The sequence below is a fragment of the Heteronotia binoei genome, chromosome 7, assembly GCF_032191835.1.
Source record: "Heteronotia binoei isolate CCM8104 ecotype False Entrance Well chromosome 7, APGP_CSIRO_Hbin_v1, whole genome shotgun sequence".
NCBI lineage: Eukaryota > Metazoa > Chordata > Lepidosauria > Squamata > Gekkonidae > Heteronotia > Heteronotia binoei.
Window position 1 is genome coordinate 79,901,665 of NC_083229.1, and position 23,051 is coordinate 79,924,715.

At 39.0% G+C, this 23,051-nt stretch overlaps 1 protein-coding gene across 1 annotated transcript in view; it reads right to left on the reverse strand.

Annotated features, from left to right (window-relative positions):
- Positions 1-5,367: 5,367 nt before the first annotated feature.
- TTC39C (tetratricopeptide repeat domain 39C) overlaps positions 5,368-23,051 on the reverse strand; it is a 97,657-nt gene continuing 79,973 nt past the window's right edge. The window contains exons 7-14 of the mRNA XM_060243895.1: positions 21,639-21,732; positions 16,738-16,842; positions 15,673-15,785; positions 15,005-15,128; positions 12,486-12,583; positions 9,841-9,945; positions 6,021-6,059; positions 5,368-5,640 (exon numbers count right to left, since the gene is read on the reverse strand). Of these exons, the coding sequence (XP_060099878.1) occupies positions 5,551-5,640; positions 6,021-6,059; positions 9,841-9,945; positions 12,486-12,583; positions 15,005-15,128; positions 15,673-15,785; positions 16,738-16,842; positions 21,639-21,732 (768 nt within the window). The 3' untranslated portion in view covers positions 5,368-5,550. The remainder of the gene's footprint in view (positions 5,641-6,020; positions 6,060-9,840; positions 9,946-12,485; positions 12,584-15,004; positions 15,129-15,672; positions 15,786-16,737; positions 16,843-21,638; positions 21,733-23,051) is intronic.

Below are 23,051 nucleotides of genomic sequence, written 5' to 3' on the forward strand. Positions count from 1 at the left end.
AAGCTCTGCCTCTTTCTTCCCTTCCCCAGGGGGTCAGAAGGGGGAGGAGCCTCAGCAAATAGAAGGAAGAGAGGCTTGGCTCTACTGTGCAATTGAGAGGACCTGGCAAAGCAAGTTCTCTTTTCGCCCTTCCTCCCCAAGGGAGGAGCTTCAGTCAATGGAGAAAATAGAGACTTTGCTGTGTAGTTCCTGTGCTATTGAGCAAGCCTTGCAAAGCAAGCTGTTATACAGAAGGAAGCAAGAGAGAGGGAGAAGGAAGCAGGTGACAGTCAGTTGCTTAGGGGCCTGATAGGAGCCCTCCAAGGGCCTGATTTGGCCCCCGGGCTGCATGTTCAACACCCCTGCTTTAAAGCTTATACTATGAAAATCTTGTTGGTTTAAGGTGATACTGGATTCTATTCTAGCTGTTCTGCTACAGACCAACAGAGATACCCTCTGAAACTACTGAAATTCCAGAATGCTAAAATGGAAAAGTCTGTTCAGAATTTTTCTCCTTCAGACCATAGAGCAGTGGAATAGGTAGTCTACATGTATATATGCCAAAGATGACCCCTTTGCCTTCTTAGGGTCCAAAAAATAGTTTCTGATAAGGTACAGTATTTTGTAAGATCAATTTGGAGTGGAGCTGGTATGAATCGAAGTTTCACCCATCCATGAATTTCATATAACAACTGAGCTGGTAGGTTTCAAAGGTAAAGGAGATTGTGAGCCGCTCTGAGACTCTTCGGAGTGGAGGGCGGGATAGAAATCCAATATCATCATCATCTTCTTCTTCTTCTTATCCACACCCAGCCCAATGCACAAGGCATGATCATCCATCCACTAGCTCCTCACAGAGCCACATATGATACCACAAGCCCACAACTGAATGAGCAAGAGAGTCAAGTCACATGTAAACAGGTCAAAGAAAGCTCAGGTACTACAGGCAATTATAGGTTTGATTTCCTTCCTAAAGCCAAGCACAACTGGAAGCCATACCTTGAAAAACCAACTAAGAAATGTTAATTGGTGTCATACTTGACAACCAAATCCTGCTTGTAATCTGTAATAATACAACTGAAAGTGTGAGGGTACTATTCCTGGAGTCAACAGGTCACAAATTTGAGCATCAAAATACAGATCACTATACGCCATTCATCAGCATATCCCATTACCAATCCAATATGCTGCCTTTGCTCTCAAACAGCCCAAGAAAACTATTCCAGTTTCACCTCTCCTGATGTTTCCATCTTTAGAACTGGGAAGTTTTTATCTTTTAATCTCCGAGTCTCATTTGTTAATGTCCTGTTTTTATTCATTCTTGCACAACCTTAAAAACTTAAATAGCACTCTCAGAACAAGTGCCAAACTCTTATTAAGATAACTTTTCCAGCCTTCTTGATCAGTTTAAAAAAATACTGATTCAGCCTACACAGGTATTTAACAACATATCAAGATGTTTTTCTCAGAAGCACTGAGGAGAAGTCAAAACAAGGTACTACAGATTTTATTTAAAATCAAATGAAAATAGAATGAAAAATTAGCATTTAGTGTTGTGGAGGAATAAAATAATGTTTACTTTGGAGAAAACAAAAAACATTTTAAAAGCAAAAGAACAAGTACAGCTTTTACACAGGAAAAATGGAATAAAGGTTTTTTAAGTATATGTGAGACATTCCTGTCCAAGCTACAACTGAGGGCCAATTTGTATGGGGTTTTTTGTACTCCTACTCATGTTCAGACACAAATACACACACTTGTAAACCACATGCATATTTAAATAGCTGGATTTCTCCACAACATATGTGGTCATGGTATTAGGGAGGGATCAGCCTCCTATATCCCTGTATTCTGTGCGGCAACCAACCACAGCAGTGTATGTGTGTCACTGACATTCCAGGCACAAGTTTATTATCTGAAGACCACATTAGATGTCACTCAAGAGATACATGGAGCATTTGACAGTGGTTTTTGTTATTAGACTGACAGATCTGACCAAACTGGTGTATTGGTATAGTTTATCCCTTTCTTTAAGGGCTGGTTTTCTAATCAATTTCCCTCACCAGGTTCTTTTTCTAAACACCGGAGAGAAAAAATTTAGGCCCATATTTCTTTTTACTGGGTTGATTAAAACAATCAGCAGGGTGTAAATTGCCTACATGGAAAGGATTGTCCACACACATGCCGCTCCGAACAAATCTGACTGGTCTTCTGCTGCAGCAGAAAATAAGAACAGAAACCAGTGGAAGACACTCCATGCATCTTCTGAGTGGTGTCTGATGTGGCCATAAATAACAGTCCACTTTGATAAATATCTAGGAATCCTTGGGAAATGTGACAGCTTTTTAAAAAACAGAATGTTAACAGAGAGATTATTACAAAGAGCAAAAAACAATCCAGCTTTTTTGTTTACTCAGCAAAAAAATTAAAAAATACACATTCTGATAATGACATTTGTAGCGTACCACAGTAAACAATCTAACATGACATGTAAAAATTTCAAATTATTCAACTGAATTCATAACATAATTGAAGGTATCAATGACAAAAAAATATACCTGACTCAGTAAACTTTGAATGTATATCTTAACCAATGAGATGCTTACTTCATTATTGCAATCAGACTATGCCTCCGAGCTACAAAGTATATATTAAAAAATCAGATTACATAAAATACAGCTCAGATTTTTCTCATCACTGGCATAATCTAATATAAAAATACATTTGACATTTACAAGGTAGAGGTTTCTTCTACGAGGTGTACACGGTAGAGGTGGGGAGGGGAAGCACACTGATGGGTCTGGTACTGAGCAGTGCCTATGCACAAGGAGAGGTTCTTCTGCTTGCAAGATAAATGAAATAATGCAACAGGCCTGGTGACAGGAATAAGATTGTTCTCTTAAAGTTATAGGGAGAACCATCAACGGCCCCACAACCCCAGTACAAGAGTTTTGTAACTTCAAGAGCCTTGCTCACGGGTTTAGTTTTGTGTAATCCACAAGTCATGGAAGCAGGCATAATAGATAGCTTAGTTCTATTGCAGTCAATGATGCTGACAGCAACTTGTTTTTGAAGAAAGAAAGAGGGTGAAGTTATTTGAACCTATAAGAAACTGTAGCATAAAACTAGTTCAAGTGTATTACTGTCAAATACAGCATTGCAACTTGGGGATATATATATTTTCACATAAAGATTCAACACAATCCCCTTACAGCTGTTCAAAGAGCATTTCCCTTTCTCCAGTTTGCAGATGTAGGGTAGTCTCTGGTCTTTTTGGTCCCTCTAACAGAGATTGCAAATTTTAATTTTGTGTCCCAGGAATACCCATTCAGGGGCAATAGATGGGGAAAGGGGGGCTGTTGTCATGTTCTTCTCTACTCATCTTAATGTCTTCTGTAGCTACCAGAAGTGAAACAATATGGTTACACTGCAACAGGAGACTCCTGCACTAACACAGATATTGTTGGCTCTCCATTCCCCAGTTTTTCAAATCCTGGTTTGTACATACAACAAAGTGTGTTTTAAAGAGTATCTCCTGACAGATTCTTCAACTCTGAAAGCCCAGAAATGGGTCTTCAAAATCTGCAATTGTGGGCAATTGAAATACATATAAGGCTCTGTGCACCATGTTTTCATGCTTAAGCCAACATGAGAGTAAAAGCCCATATCTATCAAATGCAACAAAAATGGGAAGCAGTCAGTCAGTGCATCCATTTAGATGAATATCCTCCAAACAAACTACTGAATGACTCAGGGTTACTAATTCAGGCTTAAAGAAATGCATTCATCATGTATAAATGAAAGCTTTATGTCATGCCTCCTAATATTCAACCTCCTTCTTAGAATACAACAAAATGAAGATTTGGCTGCCACAGAGTTCTTTTTACTGAATAGGGATAAAAGGACAGCAGTGCATAACCGGTGATTCCAAAGCAGAGGACTTGGCCTAATAATTTCAACATCAGGAAACATTTTCCATGTGCTAAGTTATACAAAACATTTTCCCATCCTGAGGTAAAGAGGGATTCCCAATTTATACATAGCTTCATGTGTGCTTTAGAAACTTGTTCAGCTTTAACTCGGAACCAACAAAGTTCTGCTATCTACATTCCATGACTCTCTTGAAGTCAGCTCAGCCAATTAGTATTAAGTGCAAACAAGAGGTAACGTTTTAGAAGGATTCGAAACTGAAATTTATAGATTTCAGGAGAGACAGAGTGAGAGAGCAAAAATGTATTACTTTCTTAGGAAAAATAAACCCTACTTTATATCTTCACAAAGTTATACAATTCTCAAGTACTCTGGAAAAAGTATTACCCTAAGGTTTGTTTGCTCTTAAAACATACCTGCTCTCAGGGGTGGAATTCTAGCAGGAGCTCCTTTGCATATTAGACCACACACCCCTGATGTAGGCAATCCTCCAAGAGCTTACAAAAAAGAGCCTTGTAAGCTTTTGGAGGAGTGGCTAAAACAGGGATGTGTGACCTAATATGCAAACGAGCTCCTGCTAGAATTACACCCCTGCCTGATCTAAATAAAAATATTAAAATAATGTAACTACAGAAAAATTAGGGAAGTTACAAACTACTTCAAAAGCTCTAAAGCTGACTGGGTTATGAAGGCCATGGCAAACCACAGGCTTGGAAGGCCCCATGGCATGTTGAAGATCATATTAATTACATCAGTCTGGCACAAATATAGGATCTTAAGTGTTGTGTTTAAAAGGCTACTGCTTTATTCATAGGCTTTAGAAATAAAAGTGAAAGAACCTGTCAGCACCTTGTAACAGCTAGGCTAAGAGGCTACCATACTGTTCAAAAACACAGTAACAAAGGGGTAAAGATAAATATTTGTCTGAAAAATAAAAGTTTCTAGATATTCTCATTATTTATCTAAATACAGAGTTTCATTATTCACACACATTTGGCTGATCAAATAAATCTAAAGGAAGGGGTTTGCTGTGCTGCAGCAAGCCACAGTCTCCTTCCCAGATCTATTTGGGCAGCGTTTTTAAATAAAATTATATCTATTCCTGCCTATGTACAGTACTTTTTCATGAACAGGTGGTTCTTCCCCTACAAAAGACCATATACATCTATTTAAACAGAAAGAAGACCCAACTTGCAGAAACTAAGCCACCTTGGCTATAGGAAATCAAAATGTGCTTACTGTAGGCTCATCTATACAATCACAAGCTACTATGTTCAGCTTGGCTAAAATCAAAATTAAAAAAAACCAACCCACAAAGCATTAGAACACAAGGACAGTGTTCTAGGCAGTTCTTCTGCACAAACCCCAACTGAATCACAGATCTTGGGCAGCAGTCTGAATTTCAGCTTTCATTCTTTTAGTAGGGCTTAGGAGAAATTCCTAATGGATTGAGCTCAAGGTCAGCTGACCTTTCAGCCTAATTGTTAAAGACTTCAACTTTTCCGTCACCCACTCTATGTATTATGGAAAATGTCTCTGGCACAGGTGGTCTTCCAGATGAGAAGCTGGTCTTCCCAACAGCTTTGTTCTCTGAGTTGTCTTAGAGTGCAGAAACAGTGAGAGTAGAAGGCTTCCTATCCATCACTGAGGAACCACTTCCCTCAGGGAGGCCAATGCTGCATGTATGCGGACATGCAGCCTGTTCTCGAAGTCATACCCTGTGAATTCCTCCTACAATTGACAAGACAATTAACAATATGTTAATCTCGTCTGTGTTGTGACTAAAGAGAAGGATGGCACATGACATTATTCTTGAAGACAGCAAAAGTTAAAATAAAAGCTGAAAACCTTTCTTGAGAAAATGTAGGTTGGTGCACACAGGCAGATGGAATACTAGTTTCCTTTAGTTTCTGATGAAGCCACACTCATTACACACTAAGACATGGACTATGAAAGACTTCAGAATGAAACTCATCCTAAAGACCCACAAAGCACCAACATTCACAAAATAAGTGAAAATTATATTGAGCTGAGTTATATTGTCACAGAAGCAGGGAGTAAACTGAGAGATAAAGCGGAATTACTTTTTTAAAAGTTGAAAAAAGTTTTACCTTGGCCTGAAGCAATAAGGATTTGCCTCTTGGCACAGTCTGCAGAAAGAAAAATACAATTTCAGAAATTTGTATGTATATACTAAAAGCATTTTAATGGTAATGCTCTAATAAGAATTAAAGTTCTAACAATGTAAGACTCAATAAACAGGAAAAACCTACACAAAAAGATGGAGGGGGGAGATCACTGCAATACCCCAAAATAGGAAGTTTCAGTTTCTGGTGTATGACAAGAATTCCAGGCTTCAACACTGCACCCTATTATGTATACTCAGGTCCATTTGAAATTAACTGCATGAAACCCTGGATATCGCAACCTTAATTTTCTCTTTTTTTAAAAGAAATCTCGGTGGTGGTAGGGGGGTGCCACTCCTTTCTAAGGGTTTCTGAAGAGTTGTAGGTTTAGGTACTCTCTTGATCAATTTCATATGCAACATTACACACCCACCCTTTTGGATACTTGAAAGTCTTTGCTGCATCTAATGGATCTCTTCTGTTAAGTGGGGAATCTTATACCGTACAAAGACAGTAGAAATGAAAGATTCCTTGTTTTGCAGAAGACAACTGTTGGTTCCAGCACAATTTTTCTAATAATTGTGTGTTATCTTCTACCTTCTACCCTTAAAATATTCTAGAAAGCATTAATTTTTGCAGCCTATTTGCATTAAATGTATTACATGTTTCAAATGCATCAAAAATGGGAAGCAATTCTTGTATCATCTCCCATTTCCCCTTTATGGAAGGCTCAAACTTCATGAAAACATAAAGGAGAAATCTGTTATAGCAAGCTGCAATGGGTATCTGTTTTTTGTGTTTTAAATGAGCCTGCGCTGCCCTTATGTGAACTTACTGGAAAATAATAAGCAGCAGGCAATTCCTCAGTGGCAATTTCAAGACCTTCACATTGAACATGGCAACACAGGCTGCATTCACATGGTGACTTTTCTCTACCCTGGCTTCCAAACGGCATCTCCTTTTTCTTTTCTTTTTTTAGCATCTGCACAGTGCTATCCTCTGTCTACTTTCCAGGCTTTCCTCTTAGTACAGTGACTCTCAAATCTGGCTTGGCATGATCTTTCCAGAATAAAATGGTCCAAGTATGTTAGCAAGCTGTCTGGATGGAATGATGTGTCCCATCATTGCCCTTTTCCTTCATGACCAGCACTTTTCTCACTGCGCTACCAGATGGCTCTTTTAAAATAATGGTAATTCCCATTGCACTATAGCACAATAATGTTATCAACACATTTAATTCTCAAAGTAGCCCCATCTGTGAATTCTTAAATCTGATGACCGGGACCATTAAAGAGAAGACAGATGGTTCTACAAACCTGAGAACAGTCCCAGGTTTGCAGAAAAATCTGATTTTTTTAAAAAAATTGAGGAGTTAGCCCCTCAATGATAAAAAGGAACACCTATAGCTTTAAGAAATGATGCCAAGGAGGGCCTGTGGCCCAGTGACAGAGCATCTACTTGGCATGCAGAAGGTTCCAGGTTCAGTCCTCAGTATCTCCTGTTAAAAGATCTGGCAGTGGGTGATGTGAAAGATCTCTGCCTGGAACCTGGGAGAGCCCTGTCAGTCCCAGTAGACAATACTGACTTAGATGGACCAAGGCTGAGTCAGTATAAAGGTTTCAACTGTTCATGTGATGCCATCAGTGGTGGTTGTCAAACCTTGGTTTCTGTCAGAAAATGGCAGGTTGAGGGGTCAGAGCCCTTTCCAGGACTGTTTTGGCTTTTGAGAAATGATTGCTGGTGGCAGCAACCACCAGATAATTTGATACTCTGTGACTTGCATGACTCACCCAGGCCTGCCTGCTTGTTACTATTCATGAAAGTCAGTGGAGTGGAGTGGAGTGGAGTGGTTAGAGTTTCAGATTAGGCTCTGTGAGACCCAAGTTCAAACCTCCATTCTACTAACTGGATAACTTTGGGCTAGTCACATATTCTCAGCCTAATCTACCTCTGCTTGTGAGGATAAAATGGAGGAGAGGAGAATGTTGTAAACTACTTTAGGTTCCCATTGTAAAGACAGGCAGGATATAAACAATGTAAATAATAATAAATATAATTGAAGATGAGAGATCAGAGGCAAGGTAGGTTGGCTGCTAGGTGGCAAGGAGGAAAGGAAGCAGAGGATGTTGAGAATATGGGAGCTCCCAGGACGACAAAAGATGGAAATAGTGTGGGGAAGGCATATAGTGGTAAAGTGGGGTGCCCCCAGAAGTCCTTGCAGGTTTCTCATTGTGCAAACTTGATGGAGTTTTTCTGAGGAAGGGTTGCCAGGGGAAGAGAAGGAGGGAAAGCTGAAGACAGGTATGGCAGATAAAGGTAGATTGGCTAGTGAATGGGAAGGAAAGAAGGAAGCAGAGAAACAGGAGAGGGCATGGAAACTGTCAGGAAGAAAGAAAAAAAGGAAATAATGCACGGAAGAGGATACAGGGGAAAATGAGGTGCCCCCACAATGATCTATTATGCAGCACCTTATATGTTGAAAACAAAGACTAGAGGCTTACTTCTGTAACAACGGATTGTTACATTGTGATTATGCTATAGTACAATAGTAATTACAGATTTTTCAAAAAGCTCTCAAAAATCCTCCAGTGGCATAAAAGGGATAAAATGCAAAGAAAACTGCAGTTGTCAGAAGAAGTACCCATAATGCCCCCCAGACATTTCATTCCCAAAGTTGATGCATCTGAATTCATGGCAGCAGTGAAAGAGAAATGGAGAATCCTTGCTGTATAGGTGCAGCTAGAGACCAGATGGACAGAGAAAGGTAATGGAAAAAAGTATGAAGAACTTCCATGTGTGGATTATTCCAATCTTAAGCCATTTGAAAAGGGCTCAAGCAGTTAGACAAATCATTTTTGGAGGCAGCCATCCAATGCCTGCTCTCCTTACCTGTGCTGCTGCTCCTCACCTCCTTTCTCTCACGCATTATAAGCAAAATCTATTTCTTTTCATAGAAAAGAGTGCATAGGTGGGGAAAAGAGGAGATAGCCCAAACCACACACAAATAATCATCAGCAATAAAAACTTAACATAAGAGAGGTGCAACACTGACTGTGTTACCCTACAATTGGATCACAGACCCTTGAAGATGCAGTCTTAGTATGCTAACATAATACTCACCCGAGCTATGAATTCTGGCATGTTATCACTGCGCCACAAGGCATAACAATCCAATTAAAATTATATCTACACTGCAAAGAACCTCACATCAATGCATTATTACTGAGTGCGGAGTACTTTGGATTTGGGCCTCAAATGTTCACATAGTCCAGCACTGCGAACTTCATAAATAAGCACATACAGCGTGTGCAGTTTTAACAAAAGGAATGGACAGAGAATAAATTATGGATGACATTTTAATATCTCTGTTCATCTGATCATATATATCACTACAATCTCATGTTTTTGCAAAATGTTGAATTGGTAGTTCTTTGTGTGCTAGTTATAACATAGCACACAAAAAACTACCAAATATTACCAGATTGACTGGGATTTTCCTGATAATGGGATATGCATACAAATAAGTTGTGGGTATATAAGATTCAATCCCTCTGGTTCAGTTTGATGAGAAAATGTGCATTTTTATGTTCTGAGCTTCCATTTGCTACTCAGAAAGTTGTCAGGGCAATGTGCAAGCAGCAAACTAGTATACTGTGCTTAACACAGACACAGGAACATGCTTTCAAAACTAATAAAAGGGGGAGATTGTACAGTACAGCTCACATGAAAATTTGCTAAAATGACAGACCACTAACAGTCACCTCACACTATATCCCAAGCAGTTTCAGATATACTAAATTATTACCTGTGGGTTTTCTAACAAAAGACAGCCAAGTTCATAGCATGCATATGGCTGAATATATAAATTGTGCTGGCGGCACAGTTCATCTTTAAGGGCTCGCTGAAAGAACTGTAAAAGAAAATTGATATATTAAGAATACAGGAACACTTCCAGGAACAAAAGAAATATTTGCACTAGATACACAAGGTTGCATCAGGCATACAATCACCACCTGTGAAACCTCAACATTTAGCAGTTGCTACTTAAGTTTAGGGATAACGGGTTTCTTTTTTCAGATAAAAGCAGCCAGTTATACATCATTAAAAACCAATGGAACCATTTAAAACATTAAATGCCAGCCCCCCCTCCCCATGAGCCTCAGTTTTAACCTTGACAAACAAGTGGCAAGAGAGCTCAATACACTCGTTAAGGGAGCACACTCTACAGTGTTATTAACTGGGCAGAATGAATCTCAGAAGAGACAGAGGACAACTCCCCTCTAGTGCTATTTTTGTATTGATAGAGGAATGAAAGGAAATCACTCCAGTATTTCTATTTCATATTAGCTGTGGAAATCCTACTATTAGAAACTCAAATACCAGGGTGGATAAGAGGGCCTGGAAGTCAGAGATCTCAGTAACCAGGTGAATCCACAGTGGGCTTTAAAGAACAGAGGTTTGGATAGTGGAAATTGGTTGGGAAAAGAAATAAAAGGAAAGGCCAAAAGATTGTAGGGATAAATGCAGCCCCTATGCTGGAAGCTTCCAGTTCTGTAGCTGGACCAGCAAGGCGACTGGGCAGCACTGCTAACATTCTTAGCAGCAAAGCTTTTCAAGAACTCAAGCAGCAGAATGGCACTGGTATTACAGTTTGATTTATAAAAACAAGTTGATATTCTAAACTTTTCTGTTCTCCTTTTTGGGTCTGATAAGCTTCTGTATCTACTACTGTACTAGAAATGCAGCTCAATGGTGTTTGTTCTCCAGATTTTCCATCTTCTATAACAGAGGTGTCAAACATTTTGTTATGAGGGCCAGATCTGACATAAATGAGATCTTGTTGGGCCAGGCCATATGTTTTATAAAATGAAATGCCAGGTAGTCAAGATGTAAACTTTATAAATGATACAGACAAACACAATTAAAGATTTTTTAAAAACTTAAAACATTAAAACATTTTTAAAACTTAAAATAAAATAACATTAGTGCTCTGGCAGTATTTTGTTTATTTAATGGTCTCTGATTACTGACACCTCTTTCTCTGAATTATTGCATCAAAATCTGGAGACAATGTCTGTGCTGTAGAAATCTTGAGCATGCTGTTCAGGTGTTTGGGTGTGCATTTGCAAGTTGCAAACCTACCTTTGCTTTATTGTCATTCATTATAGAAATCTCATGGTCAATGCTCTGAGCCCAAGACTCAGAGGAAAATATGAAATGACTGGACATTGTGAGCTTTTGTAACCTAAGTTGCTTCATGTGCTGGTCAAGAACATGTGAAGGCACTATGGCACAAACTGAGTTTGTATACAAAATTATAGTCCAGAGATGGCAAAACTGTGGCTCGGGAGCCACGTGGCTCTTTCACACATATTGTGTGGCTCTTGAGGCCCCCACTGCCTCATCAGCCAGCTTGCAGAAGGCATTTCTCTCTTTAAATCACTTTCCAGCTCTCCCTGCCTAAACCCTCCCCCATCCATCCATCCATCCATCTTCCTTCCTTGCGGCTCTCAAACACCTGATGTTTATTCTTATGTTAAGCAAGTTTGGCCACCCCTGCTATAATCTTCCCCAGAGAAATAACTACAGCTCCTATCAGGCTGTGCAAGAATAGACAGACATCCATGTATAGCAGTCAGTATCAGCCTACTATCTGGGAAGCCTAAATTCAAAATTCCCAGTCAATCAAAGGAAATGTGCTGGGTGAATTTAGTCTAGGCACACACTCTCAGCCTATTCCACTTCACTGGCTATTGTTATTCCTCATCTAAATAGTTCATGTGCTTTCCTATTGAGAAAGACTGGATCATGAAGGCATGAATACAGTGATAAAGGGGAAGCAAACCCAGTGGCATCCAGAAGTGCCCTGGTTTAAGAAGCCCAACAACAAAACATACACACACACACACAAATTCTCTTTCTGTAGCAAGACAAAAAGTTCATACCTTGAATAAAACTTCTTCAGCCTAAAAGGTGCTTTGTATTTATCCCATGCAACTGGACAAAGTAAGGGGACGAGGAGGGGGAGGAGCTTCAGCCAGTGGAAGGAAGAGAGTCTTGGCTCTGCTGTTCTGCAGAGAGAGACTGGCAAAGCAAGATCTCTTGCTCTGTAGCTCCAGTGCAACTGAGAGAGCCTGGCAAAGCAAGCTGAGTTGCAGAAGAAAGCAAGAGAGGGAGAAGGAAGCAGATGACAGCCAATTGCTCATGAACTGTTAGAGCCCTAGTGGGGCTGGAAGTGCCCTATGAGCCACATGTTTTCCACCCCTGTTCTATAACATGGAATCTAGCAGTGACAAATTAAGCCAGACTACTCTGAAAGGACTTGGAACATTCATCTGCTGCATCACTAGTACTGTGTTTCTATGCTAATTACATGGCTTATTCTTAATGTGATATGAAAATATTTTAACACCTGATTTCTCCATTCTTTGGATTTCTACAATATCTTACCTGCACAGCATCTTCAGAATTTCCTAAACATTTATGTATGGCACCAAGTAGCAAGTTCTTCAAACCGACAACAGCAGAATCATCGACTTCTTGGCAAGCTTCACAATCACCACAGTGAGACAAGGAGTATGATGAATTGTTTACCTTTTAAGATAGACATTATAACCACCCTGTTCCCAACCCTCCTCCCTTTAACAGAACTATGATCCTTAAATCAATATTAGCCTACATTATGGGAACAGACAGCAATTAAGAAATCTGTAAACATTTCCCCTAGTTCATCCTAAACCAGCAAGAACGTGAAGTTATCCTTTTCCAGTTATTTATTTACTGTGTGCCGATCCCATTTCTTGACTAGCAGGCTTTTCATGGTACCTGATTGGCCTCTTCTTTTTTTCTGTGTAGAATTTTTGACTTCTGAGAGTCTTTTGGAGACATAAAGGTGAGCAGCAGGTCTGACTGCCTTGCTCTTCCTTTTGTCATCTTTAAGAGACTCAAAATAAAGAACTTCCATTGTTCATCATTATCACGCCATCTTTGGCTACACTTTGTAATTTTATAAACACTTATCTCCAACACAGACAGATCAGCTACAATATACCTAATTAGAAGGTGTTTCTTTCCACTATTTAAGGGCCAGTATACACAAGATGATTTTCTTGTGCATCTAATTGTGCATGCTGATGGTCAGCAATGAAAAATCCCAGAATCTCATAGAAAAGGCAAGTCAACATCTATGAGAAAGGATTTCAAGTTCTGGAGTATACCTCTGATGAAGATCAATTTATTATATCCCATGAAAATAGATTCAGATGGTAGCTGTGTTGGTCTGAAGCAACAGTCCAAATTTGAGTCCAGTGGAACCTTTAAGACAAAGTTTAATTATGGGTTTAAGATTTTGTGTGGCACCTTCTTAATGACTCGCTTGCATATTTTCTCTTCCCCCATCTTCTTAAAGGTGCCACTGGACTCAAGCCTTTTTCTGTCTTCCATGACTTCAGTATCATGCAACTTACAGGACTGAACCACTACAAGTATTAAAATAGACAACGGAGCCCGATGAAGTATGCTGAAAAAAGTAACTGGAATAAACATGTTCCAGTAAGGATGAGAGCAGCAAAAAAGCACAGCAGTCCTTATGTTCATGAAGTTGGCATTCAGTATCAATACATAAGTTACCAATATGAAAATACTAATGTTATGCACAGAAGTCATGCAGCACAGTATCACGGTATTTTGTGTGTCACAAATGGCACACAAAAGAGAAATTAATAAAAATATTTTCAAAAGTGACTTTTGGGTGACTTCCCAACCCTAGAGGTATCTGCACAGGGATTAAATATAGCCCATAAGAGTCAAAAAGTCCAGAAGCTATACATTTCTTATTCACAAAAATATCATTTTATGCAAGTAGCTAGAAGCAAATGCCAGCTGCTATTTTGAATACACATCTCTGCTTCCTTAGCCTTAAAGCTTCTTGAGCAACACAAGTTATGCCACCATCAGCACCAATATTGGGCTTGGCATACAAAAGCTAAAGTTGTTGCATTACACAGATGAGCTCTGTGAAGATTAAGCATATTCTGACCTCTCATTTGAATGCCTAAGCCTGAGGAGTAATCTACTGTAACTCTAACAAATACAACTTTTTAAGCTTACAGACGAACCAGTAAAAATTATTTCATCTGATCTGTGCCTTTCCTTCAACATTTAGGGCAACACTGCAAACAAGACCCTTGGCTCAGTTGCAGTTCCCTTTCCATTGTCTCCATGGGAGAATCCTTGTTCTAAGTGTCCTATTCCTATTTTTCTGACGGAATAGGAGAGTGCCAGTGCATTTATTCTCTTCCTCTCAATTCACAGATGATAGCAAAGAAGCATATTTTCTCTTCCCCCATCTCATTCACGCAGTGTCAGCTTAGGGAAACTTCCACAGGTTGTAAAAAGGGTCAGGACTACTCCTGCTTCAAAGGCAGTTCCTTCCAAGGCCAACAGTGATTCATTTGAGACATTTTACATATTAAGAAATCTTTCGTGCAATCCAGTTTAGATTGCGTGGCTGGCTGTTGTTCATTCAGTGCTGATGAATAGATTTCAACTGTTGTTAATCAGGGAAGTATGCAAAGACCTGAGAGCCACCATTTATTCTTTGAGCCTTTGTCCATCATATTCCCTCAGAAATAGCTTAAGCTTACAAAGACAAAGGATGCGTTCATAATGGTATTTTTAAACAGAATAATTAGCTACAATCTACTACCAGGAATATTTTTTAAAATATATTTCTCCAAACCAGAGAGAAAAATTACTCCAAGTCACAATTTGTTTCAAATATATTACCAATTTTTAGTACCTGTTATTTTACATCAGTAGTTTATAACATATCAGTCATTAGATGAACAAATTTATTTTGGTCTCCAAAGTGGCATAAATTGCTAATATTACTGATAGAAAAGAGATGGGAAAATAAGCTGTCTTATGAAAGAAATAACAATGATTTCTTTAAAAATCACATCTTATACCTTGACTCATGTGCTGTAGGTTGGTGAATGAACAATTTGGAAGTGCTTTCCATAAATATAACACTTCAATGGATGCCAGTACACAGAGCTCTTGGGTTGGTTTTTGTTTCCTAAATCGATCTGCCTGAAAACAGAAAAAAAATTATTTCAATTTCAACCGACAAAAATGGCAAAAAGTACAATTGAGAAAGTTTAAACATGCAGCAATTCAGGATGAAATTTTAAAAGCTGCTCAAAGACTGAAACATAAAAATTCTCTGGCTGAGTGTCTCTTCACAGATTACAAAATCCCCTTCTGAAAAGCTCTTCTGTGTAGAAATTCATGCAGCACTCAAGCATAGATTCTTAACATGTAATAACTGTAAACACAAAAGTATTTCACTCTGCATAAACATACTGAGGACTAACTATAGAGGTGTGGCCAAACCATGGTTCGGGAACTGCATGCAGCTCTTGCACACATATTTTGCGGCTCTTAAAGCCCCCACCAATCCATCATCCAGCTTGGAGAAGGCATTTGTCTCTTTAAATCCATTCTTCAAGCTGAACCAGCTGGTAGCTTCTTATATAAACAACCATGCTTAGAACCCAACATTTCAAACAGTGGAACACAGATGGCAGTTGTTATAACCAGTGGAGGAAATCAACCAAGCCTATGCTAGCCAGACCTTTTTGACCGAAAACTGCTCAATTTGATTGTTTTTTCTTTTAAAGAGCTTCTGGACTTCCTTGAATACATTCTGTGCACCATTCACATCACCGGTAGCTCCTTGGCACACTGTAATAAAGCAAAAAAAGAAGTTTCTTCTAGCGATCTTAGCAAGGAAATGTAGACATAAGACTTCATGCAAATACAATAATGTGGCAAGCTTTTAAGACATGTGACTTCCTTAGCAGTAAATAGGATATAAGTAGCAGTTCATATATTGTAAATCAGTCTCTGAAACGAGTTTGAACTATATGTGACCAGGACTTGAAAAGCTGGGCTACTAATTCCATAAATCCAGGGCAATTTGTACCCATTTTTCCCACATGTCACATAACAAATTGTTTTTGAAACTAGGGAACTTTCAAAAGTAATTTTTGATAAAGAACTGTAAGTGTGCACTGCACATGTGATTTTCAAAGAACAACAACAAAGTGGTCATAATTTCAACAAATGCAGAAAGGCTTCCACACTTAGCCTAATTGCCTTTGTGGATTCTGGTCCACAAGGCTGCTCTTGACTAACTTAGCATGGTCATTTCAGTAATCCTTAAATGTATAGCCCTTAATTCTACGATAATTCAATTACCACGCCAATTTTATCAGATCTTGGAAGCTAAACAGGGCCAACCCTGGCAAGTACTCAAATGGGAGACCTCCAGAAAATATCAGGGTCGGGAAGCAGAGGTAGGCTATCAAGCCTCTTCTCTGAATGTTCTCCATGCCCCAGTACAAGTCACCAGAGGTTGCCGTGACTTCCAGGCACACACACACACACAAATTGCAAAAAAATACCTAAAAAAGAAAGAAAATATTCACACACATAAAATAGCTGTGCACTTTGCTATTATAATTTATATGGGTATAGACTTTAAAGCTCAAATTTATGAAAATATCTAAACCAAAAGGAGGAGCTGTAAGTGTGTGGGTACCTTTCATGCAAATATGTACTGCTGCCATACCCCAATCATGTGTATCTCACACACACTCATTCACACAGATTGTATTCACTTAATGATACTTCCCTGCTGTTAAATAGGCATAGTAGCACTGGGACCATCTTGATTCATTTTTAAGACGCTCGAAGGATTCAAATGCATCCTTGAAATTCATTTCTATCATACTACACCAGCCTGCAAATATAAGGAATATTTTAAAAATAAGAAAGAAAGGAAATGGATCTCTCATACAGCAAAGTTCCAATACACCTAAAATAAGGAATGAATATCTGGAAGGAATGTAGATCTGCCAGTGATTAACAGTTGAATGCAGTCTGATCTGGGGATACATAATACTGTGTCCACAGGCCATTTCAGACATGGCCAGGAATGTCAGAAGCTGGAAGCTTTACTCACAGTATATTACTGATCACTGCTTTAAGTAAAATCTGTATTTTTATTTTGTCTGAAGACTTCTGCAAAACTTGGGATAAGATGTAGTAGCAACAGTATCATCAAGGGACTAATTATATAAAACTATTTTGCCTTCTTTTAAGTCAAATATATCTATATATCTATATCTATATCTATATCTATCTATCTATCTATCTATATCTATATCTATATCTATATCTATCTATCTATATCTATATATCTCTATATCTATATCTATCTATCTATCTATCTATCTATCTATCTATCTATCTATCTATCTATCTATCTATCTATCTATCTATCTATCTATCTATCTATATAGGGGGGAAATTAATCAAAAACTAGGCTCTGAACTGCAACTGTATCTATTAGGACACTTTCAAGGTCTGCGGAATAAAACATGCTTTTAGCTTACAAAATATGCAAATCCTATGCACGTTTACCTAGGAGAAAACAAAATGTTTTGTATGACAAACTGCCTATGGATGATTACTTTTGTACTCAATCATCCCCCATCCAAGATTTATCTTTTAATTTTTGTAAGATAAATGCTAATGAAGAAAATGAACATGTAGTTCAAAGTGATCAAACTTTGAAGACCAATAATTTGTGAACTTTTCCATCTGTTAACAAACATTTATTTATTTATTTACTTACTATTATAATTATAATTTATATGGCTACAGACTTTAACGCTCAAATTTATGAAAATATCTAAACCAAAAGGAGGAGCTGTAAGTGTGTAGGTACCTTTCATGCAAATATGTACTGCTGCCATACCCCAATCATGTGTATCTCACACACACATCCATCTGTTAACAAACATTTATTTATTTACTTACTTACTATCCTGCCCTCCTTGCAAATGGACTCAGGGTGGGTGACAGCATAAAAATTATAACAGTAATTCCATTCAAATTTTAAAAGCATCCATTCTAATCAGAAAAGTAATACAGATGGCAATTTAAGATGACACTTTAGCGATTGTGCCATACTGGTTCTATTTCTGAGTTTGCTGGTATTCTGGTATGGCCAGCTCTAAAGGTTCCATGTTTTACCAACTTCCTGCCTGCAAGAGTTAGAAAACCATATGATTATTCACTTTTGAGTTAGTGAACAGTTTGACAGTTTGGTAGGGAGTTTGAGCAGGATGGGCCAGACAGTATTAGACGTCCAAAGCCTCAACTAAAAGCCTTGCAGAATACTCCATTTTTACAACCCTGATCTCTACTGGGAGTTCATTCCACCAGGTCAGGGCCAGGGTTGGAAAAGCCCTTGCCCTAGTTGAAGCTAGACAAACATCTTTTGACCTGGGGTTACCAGAAGATGTTTGTTGACTGAATGTGAGGCCCTTCAGAAGACACACAGGGAGAGGAGGTCCCACAGATATGTTGGTCCCTGGGAGAGAAGGTCCCACAGGTATGTTTGGTCCCTGTTGATCCCTACAATAACTGAAGACAATTAGCAATGCAGTAATAACAGGATAGCTCCGATACTATACTACTACACTATATAGTATACATTATATAATATATATAAACTATGCCTATATTATATTATTATATATACTACATCATTACTATACTACTTAATTAAGACTATACTAATGATAGTCTTAGTTGCAATTAGCATGACTCAACTCTATTATTCTACATATTAGCTGCAACAATATGACACCCAGCTTTATCTGTTGATGGGCAGCTGGCTGGACTCTGCCCCAGATATTTTGGTCTGGGCATTAAGGGCCATGGCTGGGTGGCTACAGCAGTCAACTGAAATTAAATCCAACAATGACAGAGGACCTCTACCTGAGTTGTGGAGATACAGGATCAGGAATCCAGCTCCAAACACTCAGTGGGGTGCCATTGGTACCAGCAACAAGAGTGAAGAGTTTGGGGGTGATCCTGTATCCCTCATTTTCAATGGAGGCCCAGGTCACCTTGGTTGCCAGATCAGCTTTTTACCATCTCTGCCTGATCAGGCAACTGGTTCCATATATCACCTCTCAGGACTTAGTTACAGTGATCTGTGCAATGGTCACTTCCAGGCTGGATTACTGTAGCTCGCTTGCTTTACATGGGACTACCCTTGAACCTGTTCCAGAAACTGTAGCTAGTGTAAAATGCAGTGGCACCTCTGCAGCTGTGCATTCTGCCAGTGCTCCGCCAACTGCACTGGCTGCCAAAAGACTACCGAATCTGGTTCAAGGTTCTAGTGCTGACCATTACACAGCATAGGACCAGAATGTCTACAGGCTGCCTCTCCCCATATGTGCCCCAAAAGCCTTGCGCTCTGTAGACCAGCATCTCCTGGTAATCCCCAACCTGAGAGATGTCTGCTTAACCTCAACCATGGATGGAACCTTTTTTGGCCCTGGCAGAACGTGCTCCTACTCAAGATCAGGCCCTGCAAAAGTTATTACAGTTCCACAGGGCCTGTAAGATGGAGCTGTTCCACTAGGCCTTTAGGATGAGGCTGTGGGCATTGAACCATCTTGGCCTCCCTCGTTTTCTGGTACCTGTCCAGTGCGCAGATGATGGCAGAGCAGTTTTTAAACTAAATCTTGGGGGAAAGCCGACAGGAGATGAAATGTCTCTGGTTCGGGAGGACTCATCTCAAAGAGATGAAGGGTTAGCTGTTACTTTTCTACCAGGTAATGGATCAGAGTTGTCCATTGAGATGATGACAAATAGTATGGGCTGCCTGCCAAAGTCTCAAGGCAACAGGAGGAAGGTTGCGGGCCTAACTTGCCTGGGAAATTATAGATGTTTGTATACAAATGCTAGAAGTGTTCGAAGTAAAATTGGTGAGTTGGAATGTTTAGTGTTGGGGGGAAACATAGACATTGTGGGAATTTCAGAAACTTGGGTGGAATGAGGAGAATCAGTGGGACACGGTGATTCCTGGATATAAGTTGTATCGGAAGGATAGGGAGGGAAGGGTTGGAGGTGGGGTGGCTCTGTATGTCAGAGGGGGTATACAGTCCAGTAAGACTGAGGTCAAAGAATTAGATTCCCTTCTAGAAATGCTCTGGGTTGAAATAGAGGGCCCAAAAGGAAATTTAACTATGGGAGTTTGTTATTGCACACCAAATCAAAAGATAGAGGACGATTATAATATGATGGAAGGATTAAAGATAGAGGCTAAACATAAAAACTGTGTCGTAATAGGTGATTTTAACTACCCGCAGATTGACTGGGTCAATATGTGTTCAGGTCAAAAGAATTGTACACAGTATTCCAAATAAGACCGCACCATCGATTTATACAGGGGCATTATGATACTGGCTGATTTGTTTTCAATTCCCTTCCTAATAATTCCCAGCATGGCGTTGGCCTTTTTTATTGCAATCGTACACTGTCTTGACATTTTCAGTGAGTTATCTACCACGGCCCCAAGATCTCTCTCTTGGTCAGTCTCTGCCAGTTCATGCCCCATTAGCTTCTTGGCCCCAATGTGCATTGCCCCACCCCTGGTAGGTTCTGTGACCATCTGCTCCATAGCACAGTCATTGAGGGTGTCTAGAAACGCGATCTCTTTCTTTTCTACATTTCCAACATCTATCCGACATCTTTTTACTCTTCCTAGCCAGCTTTTTTGGAGTCATATACCACCTATACATCATCTTAAAACAGTTCTCCTTAATACTCTGACAAGTTGAGATCTTCATCGAGTTCTTCCAAAGGTGCTCCCACGTATCCATTTGTATTTCTCTATTCACATTGATTGCCCATTTAATCATTTGAGACTTTACTACTTCTTCTTCTGTAGACCATTTCAATAGTAATTTATATACTTTCAATATTAATTTTTCATTATCTCCAAGCAGGACCCTTTCCAGTTCTGTTTGCTCACGTCTAATTCCATCCAATTTAATATCATTTTCCATCAAGCTTTTAATTTGTTGCATTTGAAACCGATCGTACTTATTATTTAACTCTTCTGCAGATTTTAATTCAATTTTGTCTCCTTGAATCTTGAGCAGTTGATTATATGACATTGCTCTTTCTTCATCAGATTCAGCTGTTATTTTTATTACTTCTGCTGGCACTATCCAAAGCGGTTTTCTCTCGTCACCATATTACTTATATTTTATCCAAGCGTTTAATAAACTATTTCTGATATAGTGGTGAGAGAAAAAACCGTCCATCTTATTCTTCCCATAACACAAATATGCGTGCCAGCCGAATTTATTCCCATGAGCTTCTAACCGTAGAGCCATGTTGATCGATCCAACATAGCTTCTTATGTTCTTATGTTGCTTACTATTTATGGAGTGCTGCTGTACAACATGTTACCATCACCATCTGACAAAAATTATTATGATTCAGTCTACTTACCATCCCCTGTAAAATACTGAAGGAGATTTGGATTATTAGTATTTTAGTGCCATCTTATTTCAAATTGTTTAAATTGTTTCATTGTTGGATTTTATTGGTTTTATTGTGATTTTACTATGTTGTCAGCCACCCTGAGCTCACTTGTGGGGTAGGACAGGATACAAGTTAAATAAATAAATACTAAACAGACAAATGTATATTGGTATCAATACATACCAATTTCATACAGGCAGACATGTTGAATCTCCCTCTGATCAGTTGCAAATTCCAAAGCAGTGTGAAAGGAAGTCAAGGCACTGTTGATTTGACACTAGGAAATACATACAAACACTGTCATTTAAATGAAAATATGAATATCCCCAATTTTATAGTCACAATCTAAGGCCTGATCACATAGTTCAATAGTTAAGAAATGTTTTAAGTGAAATGATAATCTACCAAATTATTTCTAACTAGAAGGATACAGCCACAGAATTGTCTGCTTAGTTCAAATGAACATGAAAGTCAATATTCCAGATCATTTCTTCATTCCCATTCATTTTGCACAAGTTTGATGGCGAAGTGACAGCAGAAGCAAAAGTTGGCAAAATTCTTCTCTGCACACCTTTCCTTCTGATTTCCCACCTGCTCTTCTCTCTGGTTCATGTACATTAACTCCACTGCTTGCTATGCCTTGTGGGTTCCCTGTCTTCTGAGGTCTCCTGACACAGATATCTTCTTTTTCCATAAAGCCTGTAGTCTTTCATTTCAGTCAGATCAACAACTAACTCTTCTTGTAGAAGATGGGCTGTGAACCCTTGTTCCCAGAGTAGCTGGAACTTCTGCACCATCAAGCCAGCTCAACCAAATGGTACCAGAAACTGCATAACTGCTTGCTTAACAGTTTACACAACCAAAATCAACAGACTGCACAGATGGCAGTTGCCAGTGATGCTGAACTACATCAGCTTCTGCATGATAAGAAGAAATTCATCTGCAGGGCTTCTGCATAAAAAGATGACCCCTAATCTTAAGGCAACAGTCTGAAGCTTATGTAAACCCCAAGAGCATGAAGTTCTTACCAGTTGGGTCAGAACTCAAACAAACATATAAACATAGCAGCTGTAATTATTTATTTAGAATATTTCTATACAGCCTCTTCAGAGTCCTGCTCAGGATGGCTTATATATAAATTTAGATGTGATTACAATAATTTGAGGATTTAGGGTGATGGGTACACTAGTGTCAGAGTTCCAAAAATACTATCCCAATTTAAACTGTGTACCAAACAGCATTCATCATAAAAGACAGTTCTACTGTAGGTAATGGAGTCAACTGAAAATCAGAAGCCATGAGCAGATGATAAGGCTGCTGCTTGTGCAGGAAGCAAATATTTAAAAGAACTATTCACAACTGGTTGTGAAGCTCCAATATGGGAAATTGCTTGCTTAAGAAAGAAAATAAGAGAAAGGATCCATCTACACTACTGTACTGCTACAGGAGGAGGCTAGCTCTCCTATCTTAGAAGTTTGCAATTTTCAGTGTTGCCATTCAGTTTTGTGAGAAGAAAAGAAAAATTCACTCAACAATTGCTATTCTTTATGAACAAGAGAAGAAAAGCAAGTAGTAGGGCACAGTAAGCACAGAACA